General features: G+C 34.7%; 2 protein-coding genes and 1 long non-coding RNA gene across 3 annotated transcripts in view; all 3 read right to left on the bottom strand.

Annotated features, from left to right (window-relative positions):
- LOC125673160 (titin-like) overlaps positions 1-19,316 on the bottom strand; it is a 268,458-nt gene that overhangs the window by 154,504 nt on the left and 94,638 nt on the right. The window lies entirely within an intron of this gene.
- LOC125676500 (tyrosine-protein phosphatase non-receptor type 2-like) lies at positions 5,033-12,748 on the bottom strand. The gene is made up of 8 exons (XM_056160704.1): positions 12,324-12,748; positions 12,146-12,216; positions 9,863-9,985; positions 9,204-9,326; positions 8,951-9,099; positions 8,684-8,822; positions 5,480-5,570; positions 5,033-5,170 (listed from the first exon to the last, which is right to left on the bottom strand). The coding sequence occupies exons 1-8, from the start codon at positions 12,376-12,378 to the stop codon at positions 5,139-5,141; spliced, it is 783 nt and encodes a 260-aa protein (XP_056016679.1). The 5' UTR covers positions 12,379-12,748; the 3' UTR covers positions 5,033-5,138.
- LOC130053435 (uncharacterized) lies at positions 16,748-18,174 on the bottom strand. The gene is made up of 2 exons (XR_008802020.1): positions 17,905-18,174; positions 16,748-17,265 (listed from the first exon to the last, which is right to left on the bottom strand). It is a non-coding gene; the product is annotated as an uncharacterized LOC130053435 (long non-coding RNA).

Below are 19,316 nucleotides of genomic sequence, written 5' to 3'. Positions count from 1 at the left end.
ATTAATTCAATTATTGCTCTCTTCAATTCAATTGATGCGCGCATTAATTCAATTAATGAGAGCAATAATAGATTTGATGCGTGCATTAATTCAATGATTGCTCTCTTCAATTCATTTGATGACAGCATCAATTTAGTAGAAATATTGCTCGCAATAATTAATTTAGAGCTCGGTATAAATAATTTGATGATCTCTTTAATTCAACTGAAGATATCTTTAATTCATTTGCAGTGCTTTTGTATAAGGAATTGATGCGCGCATCAATTCTTTTAAAGAGAGCAACAATTCAATTAAAGATGTCATTAATTCAATTGTGGATATGTTGAATTGAAGATGGTTGCTTTCTCTAAAAGAATTATTGCTCTCTTCAAATGAATTAAAGATATCATTAATTCAATTGAAGAGAGCAATAATTGAATTAATGAGCGCATTAAATCAATTATTGCTCTCATCAAATGAATTAATGCGCGCATCAATTCAATTATTGCTGTCATCAATTGATTTAATGCGCGCATTATATCAATTATTGCTCTCTTCAATTGAATTGTAGCGCGCATCAATTCAATTGTTGATATCATTAATTCATTTGAAGAGATCATTAATTCAATTAAAGCGCGCATCAATTCAGCTGAAGAATTAATGCTATCATCAATTCAATTAATGCGCGCAATAATTCAGAATTGAAGATATCATTAATTATTTGAAGATATATTTAATTCAATTGTTGCGCGCATCAAATGAATTGATGATATCTTTAAATAATTGAAGATATCTTCAATTATTTGAGTTTATGTTAATTTGGCGCTCCATAGAACAGAGGTATACATATTGAGGAGATGGTACATTTATATACATTGGAACACGTGATAGCTTTTGCATATCAAATGATGTGACCTTCCAAATAAGACAATAAAATCGAAAAATCGCCATGAATTCTAAAGTTTGAGAATGAAATCCTTACCGATACATATTTTTTTTTAAATAAATTCGATCAGTGCATACTATCTATAGATCCAAGATTTATTACTGGATTCAGGTACTCTTCACACAATTGCTCTGAAAAAATATAGTTCCATTCATGATCAGCAGATACAACATTACAGCAAATGTTTAGAATATCGATGTTTATGTAATACGTAGAAGAAAACAAAATTAACGTTAAATGATTTTATGAAAATCACTTTTTCACCAAAAATGTAAATAAGAAGTATTCATATTCCTACGCTAGCTGCCTCCTCAGTGTATTTCACGAAAATATATAGGTCATTCTTCGATTGACAATTATATTCCTTTCATGATTATTGTTCGTTAATTATCATACAATTTCTTCTGAGAGAGAATGTTAATCATTAATTTGTGTGGGTGTGTGTTTTCTTTTTTATAAGGATTTCTATGTATGACAGAGCACTTCTGGTAAATGCCGATGAATTTGTCTTATACAATACGTATGATTACGAGTTATGACCGTTATAAACAAGCATGACGCTTTGTCAACACCGCTTCATAGACGCTGGTATTAAATATATGTAATCAGAGCAGAGGAAATTAACAACTGAACAGAAAAGAGAATAAATGTGATATCTAAAGGAAAACATGTTACCACTGGTAACGGTAGTTTTGAAAGACAAAAGGCTATCAAATCATTTTATTAAAGTAATACATATATGTGGGTTTTTCCAACTTCTAAAAATATAACACATGTAAGAAATGTACTCCGGATACTGCGTATTCTGTATATCGGCCGGCTTACACAGTCCCAACTGCTATCAATTAACTTTAATTATCCTGTGTAAACCGGCCCCTCAATGATACACCACCCTAATTGTTGCAGTCAATGGTATTCGGTGTATACAAGGTCCCAACTGCTCGTAATTAGCTTTAATTATCGCATTTAAACCAGCCACCCCACGATGACCAACCTGTCGGTATTCGGTCGATCACACGCGGTGCACACAAAGGGTGTCTCCAGGGAAGCCACAGGCAAGTAAAAGAGTGCAACTGGCGATGAGTCGCGATCAGTTTAAAATAAAACCTGATTTTTAGGGGTGTACTTTTCAATTATGACAGCACCACGCACAAGGTAATGGCGCCCTCCCCCTAACGACAGAGACGAGAACTGACATTAAAAGACAAAGTTCAATTAATCGATGAATTCGATACATTTTTGGAATAAAACAAAATCGGCAACAATCCCGTTATGTTTTCCAAAAGCAGGGTTTCCCCTCATGGACTTCTCGGAGCTCTACGGCGAGTCAGACAGTGCTGATATGCAGTTAGTTAGCACAACTCGCCATGTCCGGTCGATCACTCGGCATTACATTACTTTCCGTTTCAGAAATTGAGACAGTTGAAAGCGATACATTTACAATGAAAGCTGGGAAAGACCAATTTTAAACGAACACAACACAAACTTGACGAACGTACATAATGTAGCACTTGATAACGGCGATGATGTAGACGAAATCGACAATTTACCAACAGAAAATTGCGCAAATAATTCGCAGATTTTAAACTGTTTACTGAAAATTTAAATTTTTTCAAAAGAGCACGACAATAAAACACTTACATTTATATTTTTACATTTTGAATTCTTTTGTGATATAATAAAACGTTAGCAATCATTACACACGTATGCATATGAATACAAGGGAAACAAATCTCATTCTTGTCAACATTCTGCACTCCGGACTCTGTGCAAACCGGCCAATTTCTTTGGAACCACACATAGCCGGTTTAGACAGATTATACTGTAAATATCTACAAAGTGATTTTCACCTTCTTGATTTTTGCATTACTCTATATATGCATTTTTCAGCTAATATAAAGACAAGATTTTAAATCATACTTCTTTAGTATAATATTGTTCATGTAATTGTACATTTTTTCAAGGTTAAAAGGTCAAGGACAGGTGTGCGCACTGTTTGCTAGTGAATCAAGACTGGTCACAGTATTTGCTACGAGTAAATTAAAATTCGAATTTCTTGGATATGGGGTAACCCATATCTATTCTTGTTACGACGGTGCCCATAGACTATCCTGTTTTATTGTACCAATAGATCATGTACACGTCATGTAAATACTGTTGTACATATCCTCGACTTTTCATCCATATCAAATTTCTCTGGTGTAGCATACCTTCTTAAGTGAACCAATAACATTACGTTGTAGGGATGGGCTGATGGTTGGATTGGTAGTTACTAAAGCACTAGATATATTCCTTTTGTGATATACTGTGATAAAGTATAGAACTCTATATTGAATATGCGATATCAAGGAAGACAATTGTTTCTACTAAACTATATTCTAGTAAATGGAAAGCCTGTATGTTATGCGTACGGATAGCAACTAAACCCATTTCCTAAAACAAAATGAACATCCTTTGAAACCATGATAAGGAATATGGACATGAAATTACCTTTTCCGTCGATGCATTACATGGAAAGGTATACAAACAAGCGCGCGCGTAGCTGAATATACGCAATCTTCTGCGTACTCATCATTTGCGTGCGAGAGAGAGAGAGATCGAGATCGAGATCTTCGTCGTAAAATATATGTGCCTAAAATTACTGCATTATATAGTAACGGTTTAAGGTTTAATCAGCGTCATTAACCGCCGCGGTAGCCTACAAGTTAGATCGTTCACCCCGCATGCGAAAGGCCGGGGTTCGAATCTGCATATACACAAGTCGTTAAAACCGGTAGTGACAGTTCCATCGCCAAACGCTCGGCAGCAGCTGTGAATGTCACGTGTTCTCGGAGATAACCTTAAAAACGGATGTCTTGTGTCACAGTAGGTGTGGCACGCTAAAGAACCCTCACTGCTCAATGGCCGTAAGTGTCGAGCAAAGGCCTAAATTTGAAGCCCTTCAGTGAAAAATTCTCGAGAGAGACGTTAAAGAAGATACAATCAATCAATCCGCATCATGATGTCCATTCAATGAAATTTAAAGTTCGTTTTGAATTTCGAATCATGAATTTTAATGTACATCGTTTAAGTACATGTAGTAGACCGATTAGATTGATTGAATATTGTTTAATATAACGTCCCTTTCGAGAATATTTCACTAATATGGAGACGTCACTACTGCCGGTGATGGGCTGCACAATTTAAGCTTTTGCTCGGCGCTTATGGCCATTGAGCAGGGAGTGATCTTTATTGTGCCACATAAGTGAATAAGTTTGTTTCGACATAATTGAATTCAATGGTGCTTAAGGACAGGAACACCTCAGCACTACTACCGACACCAACACTACTACAAGGCCCACCAATGCGAACACCATTACCAACATCAGCAATTACAATACCGTTTGTTACTAAGAGACCGGTACTTGAAACCGAAAAAGTTGGTTACATGTAGTAGTGCTATTCTTTATAAACAGAGATGTTCCTTTTACAAAATGATTGGAAAAGATATCAAATGAGTTCGCGTGGATGAATTCATTGCCGATTAGGGAGATTGAACGTTATGATATACTCTGTAGCACGCCTCGGCGTCTAAATGAATAGATAAATTCACTGAACCAGAGTCTCTGTATGTAGTAAATAAATGAATGTAAATGTATATAAATTCATTAAATAAATGTTAACTGCGAAAATTTAGTGAAATCAAGATTAGTATTTTTTTTAAATGCCGATATTACTTTGAGATATACAATATTTTTTCTTTGAACATTTGTTTATTCCCGTGGGGGTCCGGAGTAGAATAGATCCCCAGTACATGTACCTCTTGCTTGTCGTAAGAGGTGACTAAATGGGACAGTCCTTCGGATGAGACCGCAAAAATCGAGGCCCCGTGTCACAGCAGGTGTGGCACGATAAAGATCCATTCCTGCTCTAAGGTCATAAGCGTCGAGCATAGGCCTAAATTGTGCAGCCCTCCATCAGTAATGGTGACGTAAAATATTCTCGGGAGGGACGTTAAACAATATACAATCAATCATACAATCATCTTTGAAAAAGTTAAACGCCCAGGAGTACATTTTGTACTTTGATTTTACTTTAGCAAGATTATATTATTACTATGTCCCCGTGAATACATAAATATACGTAAATTTGTATTTTTTTAAAAAAAAGTCCTTGATACTCTGTTCAGTGAATCTCCTTGATATGGAAAAACAATCTCCTGACCAGGTTTATTTCAAGGTGAATATTCGGACGCACTTGCTGCATCTACAAATTAATGAATTATGTTCAGTATAATTACTGCAGATACATGTACGTGGAGTAGGAAAACAATACATGAATTTATAAAAATCCATTGATCTTTTCAATACAAACTTACTTAAAACAGTACTTAGGTTTTGTAATAAGTATTAATGTGAAGCTTGGACAGTATTCGAAGTCAACGTTCCACATTCCTTTAATGTTTTTATCGGTTTCATGGTTTATGACTTTGAAAATATTTGAATTAAGCTAATAATGATTCGTTTCTTTGATGCATTATTTGTTCATTTTCCTTACAATATATTTGTATCTTACCCTTTCTTTCGAAATCAGCACGATGCTTTCCAGGTCGTAATTGGTTATTGATATATCTCTTTAGGCACATGTAAATAACAGCATATTGTTCCTATAAAAATTCAATAAAACAGATTATACATGAATTTACGACACTGACTACATATTTCAGTGACTTCTCAAATTAATGCGAATGTGTATTCGGTTAACAGGGAATGCTTACTCCTCCTAGGCACCTGATCTCACCTCTGGTATATTCAGGGGTCCGTGTTTGCCCAACTCTCTATTTTGTATTCCTTATAAGAGTTATGAGATTGATCACTGTTCATCATCTTCACCTTTTCATTTTAATATGTTATACATGTATATTCTAGTGTTGGTCCTCTAAATAAAATATGGTTATTCAATACTACACTGTAATTGTACCCAGTCACAACGTGGAATGGGACATAGAAATATCGGTGTTCACGCATCCGTCCATCTTCCTCTAAAACTGCTCAAGGGATTTTGTTCAAATTACTCATATTGTGCTAAATCATATCCTGTTGTCATTTTGATTCCACAGATTTTGTGGGAGTTCTGAGATTTTACCTTTTTTTTTGTTTGCATTCTTCACTATATAAACATTTTGTGGCCACAACTCAAAGACGGTTGTATGGATTTTGTTCAAAGTTTGCAGAGTAGTTAGTCACAATATGTAGTTGATCAAATTACACAGCCATTTTAATTCTAAAAGATTTGCAGGAGTTAAGAGATTTCTGTGCTTTAATTTTTTTTTGCGGTGATGGGGGACATATGGCTACGTATAGCAATCTTGTTATATTTGAAATCAGCACTAAGAATTATTTTTAACTGAGGTATATCTTATGAACAATTGAAGACAACGAAAAATGACCAAACTCCCAAATCCCATAAAGAAAGCAAATGAAGAGAAGGGCAAGCACAAGCCTCAGGATACACTAAAGGTGGAATCAGGTTCCCAAAACAAGTAAGCATCCCCTGTTGACCGATCATACCCATTGTGAGCCCCACATCTTGATCAGTTAAACGGAATCAAACCCGGGGTCAAAATAAGTATGTAAAGAACAGCCTAACAATTAGTATGACTTGCGTCACACAGCTTGTATTTGCTACCTAGGTCATTACAGCAGCCATAAAATATGCGAAATGCTGACTTTTTAAACGAAACTTTTGAAATCCCACCCCTGTAACATCAATTTATTTGTTGGTAGCCTGTCTCATAACTGATTAGGTCATAGACTACACATTTATATACAAAGTGCAGAGAATGGCCATTAAGCTCTCCAGAAGAAAAGTTTTTTAAAACAAAATGTGTTTGTGAAACACAAATGCCCCCCCATAATGGCAATTTACAAAGATGGCCAAGGTCACAAGGACAAATATCTTGGTACCAGTAGAAAGAAATGTTCATGTGCAATATGAAAGCTCTAATATTTACCATTAAGAAGTTATGACCAGCGTCAAATTTTTATAAAAGTAGGTCAAATGCCAAGGTCAAAAGGTTTAGTACCCACGGAAAGGTCTTGGCACAAGGAATACTCATGTGAAATATCAAAGCTCTAGCACTAACTGTTCAAAAGTTATTAGCAAGGTTAAAGTTTTCAAAGAGTAGGTCAAATTCCAAGGTCAAGGTCACAGGGTCAAATATTTTGGTACCCATGGAAATCTTGTCACAAGGAATACTAATGTGAAATATCAAAGCTCTAGCACTTACTTTTCAAAAGTTATTAGCAAGGTTAAAGTTTCAGATAGAATTACAGACAGGACAAAAATAATATCCCCTCCTCCCCTGATCTTGGGGGCATAAAATAAGAAGTCCAACAGTGACTGCTATTTGAGGACTTGGGAACACAAGATGAACAATTATTTACATTTGCAAATAATTACCATATACATGTATGACATTACTCCAAGGAAGTAACACAGAAAATTACATCAGATTCGAAAGGTGGGATTTGATTAGTGATAACAAATTTGAGGGACAGAATTCACCCATCTCAGATGTGGTTTGAAAACCTCAATTACAACTATTATCCTTTTACATCAGCCACAAATGTACATCATTTGGTGTGTGAAATCCGGATAGTACTTGATCAAATGTAGCATATCGCCTTTGGACGTTGTACAATTTCATCATATGACCACAGGCACATTACAACACAGGGGACAGTAAAATGTATGCCTTCTCACTTATATAAATTTTAAACAAGATATATTTGAAATCAGAAAGAAAAGAAAAGTGAAACAAAAGTTGTCAGAAGACAACATAGCTCACCGGGAAGTGTGACACTACTTAACAATTCCCCTGCGGTTCAAAAGGTTAAGAGTTTTTCAAAACTAGGTGAAATTCCAAGATCAAAAGTCCTGAGTACCAAATGAAAGGCCTGTCTATAAGGCAATTAAATGTCCTATTCCCCTTGGTTCAAAACATACAGCCAAAGTTTAAGTTTTTGAAAAGTAAGTCAGTCCAAGGTCAAGTCTCTACGTCAAATGTCTTGCTACAAAATGAAAGACTTGGTCATGAGAAATATATTTGAGGATTATCACGCCATATCCCTCTTGGTTCAAAACATAGGGCACAGTTTTTGAAAAGTAGGTTAAAATCCAAGGTCACAGTCAAAAGTCTTCGTGCCAAATGGAAGTCCTTGCAATGAGAAATTCATATTCAAAGTCATATCCCATATAGCAATGAAGTAAAAGTTTTGGAAAAGTAGGTTGAAGTCCAAGGTAAAGGTCATCACTAGGTCAAATGTTTTAGTACCAAATAAAATGCCTGGTCATAAAGCATCTATAAGTGATATACATGTATCAAAGCAATGACCCCCTTGTTCAAAAGGTTAGAGATTTTTCCGTAAAGTGTGACGCGATGCTGCCGTCGATACCGGGGTCATGAGAATATGATTGATTGAATATTGTTTAACTCCCTCTCAAGAATATTTCACTCATATCACTGCCGGTGAAGGGCTGCAAAATTTCGGCCTATACTAACGCTGACATGAAGATTGAGTATGAAATACTAAAAAACTGATGTAGATAGTCAGTTTGGTTACAGAATATCAAAGGCAGTACATCTGCATTGATGCACATCCTGATTACAGATTAGTCGTTACATATAACTGTGGTAAAGTGTTAACTGTTCCAAAAAAATGTAACTAAAAGTGAACAAAACATTTATTGATCACTTTCAGTCATTGATAATTGTACCTCTGTGGTGAGGGCATCCATTCTTCCGTTCATGATAGTGAGAGTGGATCCGTAAACGTCAATCCTATTGACACCAGACTCAATTAACTTAACAAGGTAACCCACCAGAACAAACACTCCACTGTAGTCTATACCGACACTGAAATATATCCATTTGTATTATAATTATTACGTGTATGCCTAGAATTTTCCATATCAAACACGATCTAAAAGATCGATATATTGCTGAAGATTCGCCATTAATTTTCAAATGCATCGCTTACTAACCATCCACTGTGTACAACATACGGCCCGTTGCCTTGTGGTTTAGCCTTGTTTAATGCTACAAGATTTATGAAATTAAGGAGTTGCTCCGACATGTTGACCATTTCCAGACCGTATGCATGAAAGTGATTTACATTCTTTTGCTGCTTTCCCTGGAAGATTGAAAATGATATGTGAATTTATCATTGCATTACCGTACCGCATTATTATCAATATCATAAAATTTTCATTATCTTATTAGAGATAACAAAATTACCTTAAATAACTTGATTTTACGTAATGCCACTTTCTCTTGTACGTTGAACGTTGCAACGAGTTCCACATCGATACCACCAGCAGTACGGACTGCTCCATCGGTTGCAGGGAAATACCATTCCTCCTGGGGATTTGTAGATATTAACCAAGATAGAATACCCAAATTTTACACAAGTCTTATAACATTGGACGAAGTTTTGTTCCATGTCATACTAGTATTTGATTAAGATATTGGATCAGTGTGTTCTTGGTGAAAGAAGAAATATAACTTTAGAGCAATTTCTTTGAATAAAAGTTTTAGCATTTTGACATAAAATAATACATATTTTATGACTTTTTACATTATTATAATGTTAGCATAATAAAATGGGAGTCTTTGCTTAAAAAGACTTCCCAAAGTTTCGAGATGTTGTTATTCTTATTGTTCGAGTTTCAAATATTACATCATGTTTTACGCGTGGTCGTAATCCACAATTACTGCTGGGGGAATTAGATTGCTACATATTCCAACGCATGGAGATAATGTGAAGAGAGTTTCTACAATATTCATATAATTGTCATTTTTTCGTCATACATGTATCATGAGAACGTAAGTAATATTTCAGTCTCTTTTAGAATGAACTCATTTACAATTACAACTCCATACAAAAATCACATTACCTTATTTTTTTCTTCATCACTAGTAAGAGCTACTATTGATGGACAGTTCTGTTCCCAAACCATGCACCAAAAATGTCCAACTGTCTTCGGAAGAGGGTACTGTGTCATTATATAGCTTTGATTCTTTAAAACAACAACAATTTCAATTAAGAAATCATCAAGATTTATCAAAGTGGAATCATTACTTCCAAGAAGTATAGAAGAAATAAAAACAGTTGTTTACAAGACAATGCCTGAAGACTTGGCTGATAAACAAAAGTAGCAAGCATTTCGATACTTCTGTATGTAGCTTCAGTGTATATTTTTGTTTAAGAAAGCGTTTATTGTTACAAGTGAATATATTTCTAAATCTGTCACACAGATTAAAATGAACCATTAGTGTAGTGGTTGGGGTGTCTGCTTCATAGCTCGGAGGCCCGAGTTTGATTATCGATATTATGCCCACACATTTCGATGTCAATAATTTGTGATATCATTTGTTTGCATGTACATGTATGTTGTTTTACATACCATTTGAGAAATTTTTCACTCATGATAATATGTCACTACTTTTATGTGAAGTGTCACATATTTTTACCTCTGCAGGGCGCTTACGGTGGTATATGTAGCAGTACTGATTTATTATTATCGTGCCAACGCCTACCTCGACACGAAACCTCCATTTGTAAGATCATACATCTGAAAGATTCGTACTTTTCATTTCTATCGCTAGAATTTTCGCGATGAAACAACCACCTATTGCCGTAAACGTCTTTGGTTCGGGATTGAAAATCAAATTCGGGCCTCAAGCTGCGAAGCGACCTAACCAGTAGGCTACCTGTCAATGACTTATGATTTCTTATTAACTAAATGTATCAGTATTAATAGGCAATGGAACTGATCATGGACAACTCTGATAAAATGTATGAACAAGTGAAGATAACGAAGAGTGATCAATCTCATAAATCCCATAAAGAAATCAAAATTAAAAGAAGGGCAAAGATGAACCCCTGAACATACTAGAGGTTGGATTAGGTGCATAGGAGGACTAAGCATCCCCTATTGACCAATAACATATGCTGTGAACCCTATATCTTGATCAGGTAGTCAATATAAGTAGATAAAAAAAGAGTACCTAACAATTGGTATGAAACAGGTCAGACAGCTTGTATTTGTAAATCAGATCAGTATAGTGACAATAAAATTTCAAAATGCTGAAATCCCTGCAAAATATATATAATGTTTATTTACCTCACATAAAATCCATTTGATATACTGTCCGATTTTATATTGATTATATGCTCAAGTTACCTCAAAATATCAGATTTTAATGTTGTGAGAGACCTCGATTTTCAAAGAAACTCTTCTTTAAAACTGGTGAATTTTTTTGCTGCTGGAGAAAGTATAACAAGGAAACAATATGTCGTATTCAAATACAAATTCCATGTTTACTTTGACTAAGACACAAGCATTAAAAGGTGAAGATAAAAAACAGTGATCAATCTCTTAACTCCTTTAAGGAATACAAAATTACGAGTTGGACAAACATGGACCCCTGGATATACCTGAGGTGGGATCAGGTGTCTAGGAGGTGTAAGAATCCTTTGTTGACCAGTCACACCCGCTGTGATCCCTATATCTTGATCAAGTAAATGAAGTAATCCGTAGTCAAAATCAGTGTATAAAGAATGGTCTAACAATAGGTATGAAACATGTCATACACCATTTAACCTAATGACAGGTTGTATTGGCAAACTGGATCGTTATAACGACCATATGATTTGAGAAATGCTGACTTTAAACCAGACTTGCAACCCCTGTAGTATCAACTTGTTTGTCAGTAGCCTGCCTCGATTTAAAAACTGATCATATACAGAACAAGCTCTTGCGTATCGAATCAATTGAGTTATGAGTAAGCATAAATATCGGATATTGACATAGAGAAGCTAAATTCATCGCATTGTTAGTTCATCATTGAGTTGTTAGTTTGCCGTTGGCGTCTATGTTCAATAAAATATCTAAGTAAAAAGCAGATGTGGAAGACTCTGTGGTGTCTTTTATTTCGAGTTCACTGGGATATATCAGACATATGAATGAAAATAATGAATATAATTCCGCTAAAAACAAGTAGTCCCTCTACATCATTCATCAACATAAACTTCTTCTGTAATTGACAATTAAACAACCATCAATCTTTCAACATGGTAGTTTTAGTTCTAACATCAACTGTTGCAAAATCTACCCTAGCCTTGTTTTCAAGTGAAAATATAGATCAAGTACATTACAAGTACATGTACCACGTACCAAAACAAAACTGGCATTGACATAGTCGGATCCTTCCCTCTTCTCTTGGAGCTGTACGTGATTAAAATCATCTGAAATGTTAATTCAATTTCTTTAAAAATCTCAGTCAGCGTTGTAAAACAACACAAGATTTTCTTTTAAAACACATACATGAACATCATTACTTCATAGAACTTACAGGGTACTACGCTCCCTCTGTTTCTGTTTGTATTCATCTTCAAAGTTGCTTCCATTGTAGTTGCTGTTTCCTTTGACCGAAGTAATTCCTACATAATGATATGTACAAGACATGACAAGTAAACCATGTGGAACATGAGCCTTAACCATCACCCAAGTCAGACAACACCAAAGGACTTATACATGTAACCATCACCCAAGTCAGACAAAACCAAAGGACTTATACATGTAACCATCACCCAAGTCAGACAACACCAAAGGACTTATACATGTAACCATCACCCAAGTCAGACAACACCAAAGGACTTATACATGTAACCATCACCCAAGTCAGACAAAACCAAAGGACTTATACATGTCACCATCACCCAAGTCAGACAAAACCAAAGGACATATACATGTCACCATCACCCAAGTCAGACAAAACCAAAGGACTTATACAGGTAACCATCACCCAAGTCAGACAAAACCAAAGGACTTATGTATACATGTATTTGTATAATGTTGGTGTAGTACATGCATCTTGGATATCTGAGAAGCAAACGGCTGCAATTTTGTGATGAAAAGTGACGGTCATTTCTGTCAGTGTTTCTCCATCACTAAATTAAGGTCTGGACACTTAACCTTACCTCTTTTATCAGTGAGCATCATCTTTGCGAAGAAAAGAATCCAAATAGCAATATACTAGTAGTTAAACTTGAACTCCTTAGTTTCTCAATACCAAATCAGACGTCCCTGTTCATATTTACTGTACCCTAAATTAAGTATTTTGATGGATACAGTAGCCTAGTGGTTAGAGCATTCACTTCAAAACCAGGAAGTTCCGGGTTTGACCCTTGGTGGTCCCATCTAAGCTTATAAAGTTTGAAATGGGTAGTGACTATTCATTTGCCAAACTCCCGAAATTTGAAGTGAACGTCACAAAGTTTGAAATGGGTAGTGACTATTCATTTGCCAAACCCCGAAATTTGAAGTGAACGTCACAGGTCTTTCTGATGATACTTACAATGGAGATCCTGTGTCCCATTACGTATTCACACAATTAATAACCCTCATTGCAACGTTCTTGATTACTATGATCTTTAAAAAAACCAACAGGTGTCATAACAGAAATGACATCATATAATCATCTAAATTCACAATTTGGTAATATTTTGTTAAGTTTCGGCGATGAAGTGAGATTCAATATCTGAAAGATTATGGTTTAGTCACCCCTTTTAGACAACCCAACCAAAATTAAACAAAAATCAAATTACATTATGAAAGGGTTACTGTGGGTTCAAAGAGCCACGCCCTCTGTGCCGTATAGTACAAAGTGATGTCATACATATCATTACGCCAAGAAACGCAAGATGTCAATTTAGTGTTTTTGTGAAAGTTTGACTTTTTTCATTTCGAATCAATCTGTACATGTATTTGATTATAAGAATAAAAAAAAATATGCATACAATCATGATATGCTGATGGAGAATTATTAGGGTTTTTTGAAATGATATTCAAAAATTCATACTTTAAATACAATGTTTGACATTTCACCTGAACCAATGGTAAATATTTCTCTTAAAATAGAATGTGAGTGTGTGTTTTACTCACGGAAAATTCGTTACAAATCTTTAGTCTACCATCTTTCATCAGATCAAGAACATGGTCCACGAATGATTCTGAAGGTATCGGTCTATAATAAACGTAGAACAGTACATGATAGGTATATCCGAGTAAATTCAGTAAATAATTCAATACCATGGAAACCTAAACACTTGTACTTACTTTTCTCTTTGTATCTGGGTACATTGATCCAAGGTCGAATTTGTCTGGTCACTAAATAGATGAATTTGGTAATAATATTGGTGATTGAAGTGATTGTGTGAGAGTACATCTACACGAATTTATCACAATCGCACATTTTTGGGCATTTCCGGCAAGCAGAAAACCAACCTAATCAACATACAAAAATAAAAAATAAATATTTTATTTTCTCCAATAAATATTTGCTAAAATCGATGAGATATCCCCATAGTAAATTTAGAAAAATATTAAATATCACTTATTAATTACTTAAACAATGGTTCAAAACATTCATTTTGTAAAAATTTTAAACTTCCGGTGAATGCAATATATTTGAGACGCCTTTCCCGAGCTTGCCGGAAAGACTTGAGAAGTTGCAATGGGACTTAATAATATAACTAAAGAAACTACTTTATTTCAATTCATCCATAAATATGATTTCAAATCTTTTCTCCACTTTCCATGTATTGAAGAATCAACAATTATGTCACCTTAATGTACATTTATAAAAAATATAATTGAAATCATTTTATTCAACTACGTCTAGATTCATATGGAGAAAATATTGAATTAAATCATACATTATGACGTTTTTATATTAATTTTTGGATACCTTACTTCTGAAAATAAATTCTAATACAATACAATTAAGCTGGTAGTGCATGGTGATTTAACCTAGCTTAATTACCACGGGACAACAGCTTGTACGCAGTCTAGATACTTAATGAAGGGTGTACCGATTTCACGTGGATGTATAGAAAACCATCTTATTTCGGCTCGATTTAGTGTAAATTATAATATGAAACATTGCTTCACGACATGCGAGTCATTAGCTGTATCAGTGGGATATGTGATCATATTCTAGCGATATTTAGTACCGTTATGCATTTTGAAGCTTGTATACATTAATAAGGCAGCAAGTCAAATGTTCATTAAACATTGTGTGTGTGTTCCTTGTCAAGGAGCTGAAACGTATTTTTTTTAATAGAGCAGATAAATAACAGAAAAAGGTTATTTGAATGTTCAATGGTTTCACTTCCAGTTTGTATGATTTGTGCACTTCTTTATAAACTAAAATATTGAAATTGGGAGAGTCCAACAGATTAAGAATGACATTGTATGTACACATGAATATTCATATATGTAACAGCAGCTTTAGGCCAGTGCTACATTTTCTGAGAAACTTGCAGACATGAATTCTTACGAATATTACTGGGATACCACAATTGATAGTTGTATTGTTTTATGATTCACGATGCTTGGTATTCGGAATTCAACAATCCAAATGTTCCTACGTTTCGCATTTTATGACCTTCCTCAGCACAGTACAAGTAAATCTAAGCTTATACTTCCACGATACATCTTTACATTACAATTGAATTCTACAGGATCGAGTATTAGTGCCGAAGTAATTTATTGCTGGTACATGTATTTCAGAATGTTCAACATCGAATTATAATAAATGTTTATTTGGTATATACATGCATACAAATATGTATACATAAATACCAAGGATTACCCATGAAAACTTAAAATCGTATTTCCAATGGGGTCCTTTGATGCACGGATATTGCCGCTAGGGGGTCATTATGCTGGAGGAAACTTGAAACCTGAAGGAAATCCAAATGTCCAAGCAGAAGACCGCCATACCCTCTCACATACAACCAATGCCGATCACGGGGATTAACTCGGAGAAGAGCGGTAAAAAGTGATAGCACTACTTCTGTGCCAGGTATGTTACTGGTATAGTCATTTAAAAAAAAAATGGAAATTTAACATATACGAAATATGTAAGTTTCGTTTGGCTAAATTATTCACATGTACAAAGGGACACATATTTGACGAAGGAATAACAAACACATAACTTAAGTGCGATGATATTATTTACTAATTAAACGTACTCTGGAAAACGTAGCGTTACGGTGCCCAGAATTCTTGTGCACAATTTTAGTACATGTATTATCTGGGATGGTTTGCATCGGTGTTATCATTCAGGACAAAGTAGTTCAACAGGAAAATGTTAAACTGATCCTCCTATATAAACTGAAGTCGGGGTAAGGATTCTGGAGCTTCCGATAAATTCTGCTGACCCCAGCTGTGAAACACAAAGTCTGTCTGAAGCATGCTGCCAAGCTGTCCTGCAGTTTTCTTAACCCTCTTGCTTTACTGATCGGTAAATTTCATACCATTTACATGTCTTAGTGTTTAATCATGTTGATGATTACGTAATAATACACTACCCTCATGAAAATATTTTGCTGAAAATTTGCTGAAAGATATCTGAAACAAATCTGAAACGTTGCTTACTGAAATTTTTCTTGCTGAATCAATGCTGAACATGTTTCAGCATATATGCTGAAACACCTTGAGCATTGCTGAAACATTTCTTAATTACTGAAACATTGCTTACTGAAATGTTTCTTGCTGAATCAATGCTGAAAATGTTTCAGTACATATGCTGAAACACCTTGAGCATTGCTGAAACATTTCTTAATTACTGAAACATTCAGACAAGTTGCTGAGACACTCTGAAACATCAATTAAAATTGCTGAGTTCCATCTGAAACATTCAAATTGCTGAAACTGTCTGAAACTCTGCAATATTGCGACAACTTATCATGCTGAAAAAAGACAAATTCCTTGGAGATAAATTATTTAAACTATAATCATAATATATGACATGACAATGAAATCAACCCATAATGGACATTATATAATACAAAACAAATTAACTATGCCCATGTTTGTGTCTGTGTATACACTTTAACACTTCATCAAAAATATTAGTCTCGATCATGGTCACCACAGGCATCTATACTGTAGCAATTCTGTTGTAACAGTTTTTGGTACTTTTTGGAGTTGATCATTATTTAAGTCCATTTACTAAACAAGATATAGTTCCAATCATGGTCATCACAGGCAGATCTATTAGATTAATCTGCAACTATAATTCTGTTGCAACAGATTTTGGCACTCTACAGTGGGTTAATTCACAAATTTTCTGTTGTTGAACATGTTGAATGGAAGTTTCCTTAAAAAATAAAACTCAGCACAAGCCACTCCCTCCAGAATGTACAGTTCCGACTCCTTCCTCTTCCCAATTTATAAAGAGTCAGCCTGCTTATTATCTACTAAGAAGTTCTCCTAAGAATGACTTACTGAAAAAATATAATAACAATATATGAATATATTAATTAGAGGCTCCATAACAATACAATCACACAGTCCTACATTTCAAGCAAATTCTTGAGTATCTATTGCTGTATATTTGATTTATAATCGTAATTCAGGTCTAATGACGTAATATTTCAATGTATGAATTCAAGAGCATTTTGTGTCATAGATATACTTAAACTGCTTTACCATAGTATATTTTTGCAATTGGAATCAAATACAAAACTGCATTAAGCATTTTCTGAATTTTTCAACCTACGAGACGTTGTGAAAGTATGGAAGAATGGCACTAGAAAGAGATTGCGAAATTGTGTTGAGAAAATTCGGGTCGTCGTAACTTTGTCGTTTTACAATTACAACGTGTGTAATCCCTACTTGTTATAACTGTGGGCAGTGACATTCATTTGTGCATTTAGCTTGAAATCTTTACACACTGTTACATAAGAAAACATGGGTGTCCTAGGCCTAACAAAAATCGTAAGTTTAAAAAAATAAATCAAAAAAAAATCGGCGACTTTCATTAGTCACCTCTACTTCAAAATTGAAACCAAGTGCCATTTATTTATATGACTGTCATTTTCATTCATAATTTAAACCTATATTATTTTGGTTTTGAAACTTACATGTTAAGTAAGGCAGAATCTTCTCACTGCACTGCCCCTCCGGCCTCCATCTTCTGTGTTTTCTTCCGATGTTGACGGAAGTTGTCAATCAATTACAAAGTATTAAAAAAATCGATAAAAAAAATTTATAGGAGAAATATTGGAATATATCCTTTATTTTAAGAGCTATAATACTTTTGACAATATTTTTTTTTAAATATTTGTAAACTGGTTCCCCGCTGATCGATGTTACCTACATACGAAATAGGCGAGGTCGATAAGGGTACCAGTTTAATATTCATCGCAGACGGAAGTATTGCACGCGGGAAAAAATTTGTCTGATCAACAGCCATGTCTTGAAATCATAACGCCATCGTTGTATGAGTGGGTGAAGATGAATTTAATGCGATTCCACTCTCCTGTATAAAGAATCCAAGAAAAGATTTTAGTAAATACCTTGAGGGAGAATGCATAAGCATGAAAACCTCCAGATCTTGGTTTCCCTGGCCTGAATCTTCGACGCCATTTTGTTAGCAGTTCGAGGTATGAATTTTTGTGTTAATGTTAACCTAATAGTCCTATTAAGTGCCTGTACTATGTAAAAATCAGAACTTTCGATCACTTAAATTTGAAGCATTCCATGTTGAATTAATTAAGATCATGAATTTATATGAACTTCGATCATTATTTATAAGATTATACACATTGTTAAGTTTACAATGTACATGTATGCTAGTATAATTTCAGATGGATTCAAGCAAATTAAGAAGTGGATTATCCTAAAAATTCGTTGGATACAGACAAGGCCTATAGATCTATATGACAATCAGAATGATTACCTCATAGTGGACTATAAGGCCTACAACAGCTAGCTATTTCTAATCAGAGAGGTGGGAAGACCCGGTAGGATGTAATACCAAGTAAACAGTAAATGGAAATTTAAATTATAAAAAAGGTAGTGCCTGAAAAAGACAATTTAAGACTTGATATTTTGAATGAAAAATAAAAATTGAAAATATATTTGTCTCGATTATTTTTTAAAGTATATTGCAGGATGAAAAGCTAGCATATCCTTGCTGAATAAGTGCTGTAACATTGCTGAATAGGTGGGGGTATTATTGCTGAAACGGCACTGAATAATTGCTGAAACGGCACTGAATATTTGCTGAAACAGCAGTGAATAATTGCTGAAACAGCACTGTATAATTGCTGAAACAGTGCTGAATAATTGCTGAAACAGTACTTAATATTTGCTGAAACAGTGCTGAATAATTTCTGAAACAGTGCTGAATAATTGCTGAAACGGCACTGAATAATTGCTGAATATTTCTGAAACCTTGCTTACTTATAGTTTGAAAACTGTATGAAACATTGCTGAAATTTTGGCTGAAACATCACTCACAATTGGCTGAAACACCAAGTCTGAAACATGC

This window comes from Ostrea edulis, chromosome 3 (genome assembly GCF_947568905.1).
Source record: "Ostrea edulis chromosome 3, xbOstEdul1.1, whole genome shotgun sequence".
In the NCBI taxonomy this organism is placed as follows: domain Eukaryota; kingdom Metazoa; phylum Mollusca; class Bivalvia; order Ostreida; family Ostreidae; genus Ostrea; species Ostrea edulis.
The sequence above is the reverse complement of the archived record's forward strand: the minus strand, read 5'-3'. Positions and strand labels throughout refer to the sequence as shown.

Excerpts from the sequence above, each read along its gene's own strand:
- LOC125676500 (XM_056160704.1), bottom strand. The coding sequence starts at position 12,378 with ATGGAAGCAACTTTGAAGATGAATACAAACAGAAACAGAGGGAGCGTA. Across the intron at positions 9,100-9,203 it reads GTAAAATCAAGTTATTTAAG|GGAAAGCAGCAAAAGAATGT; the intron begins GTAATTTTGTTA and ends TCAATCTTCCAG. Across the intron at positions 8,823-8,950 it reads TATGTTGTACACAGTGGATG|TGTCGGTATAGACTACAGTG; the intron begins GTTAGTAAGCGA and ends GATATATTTCAG.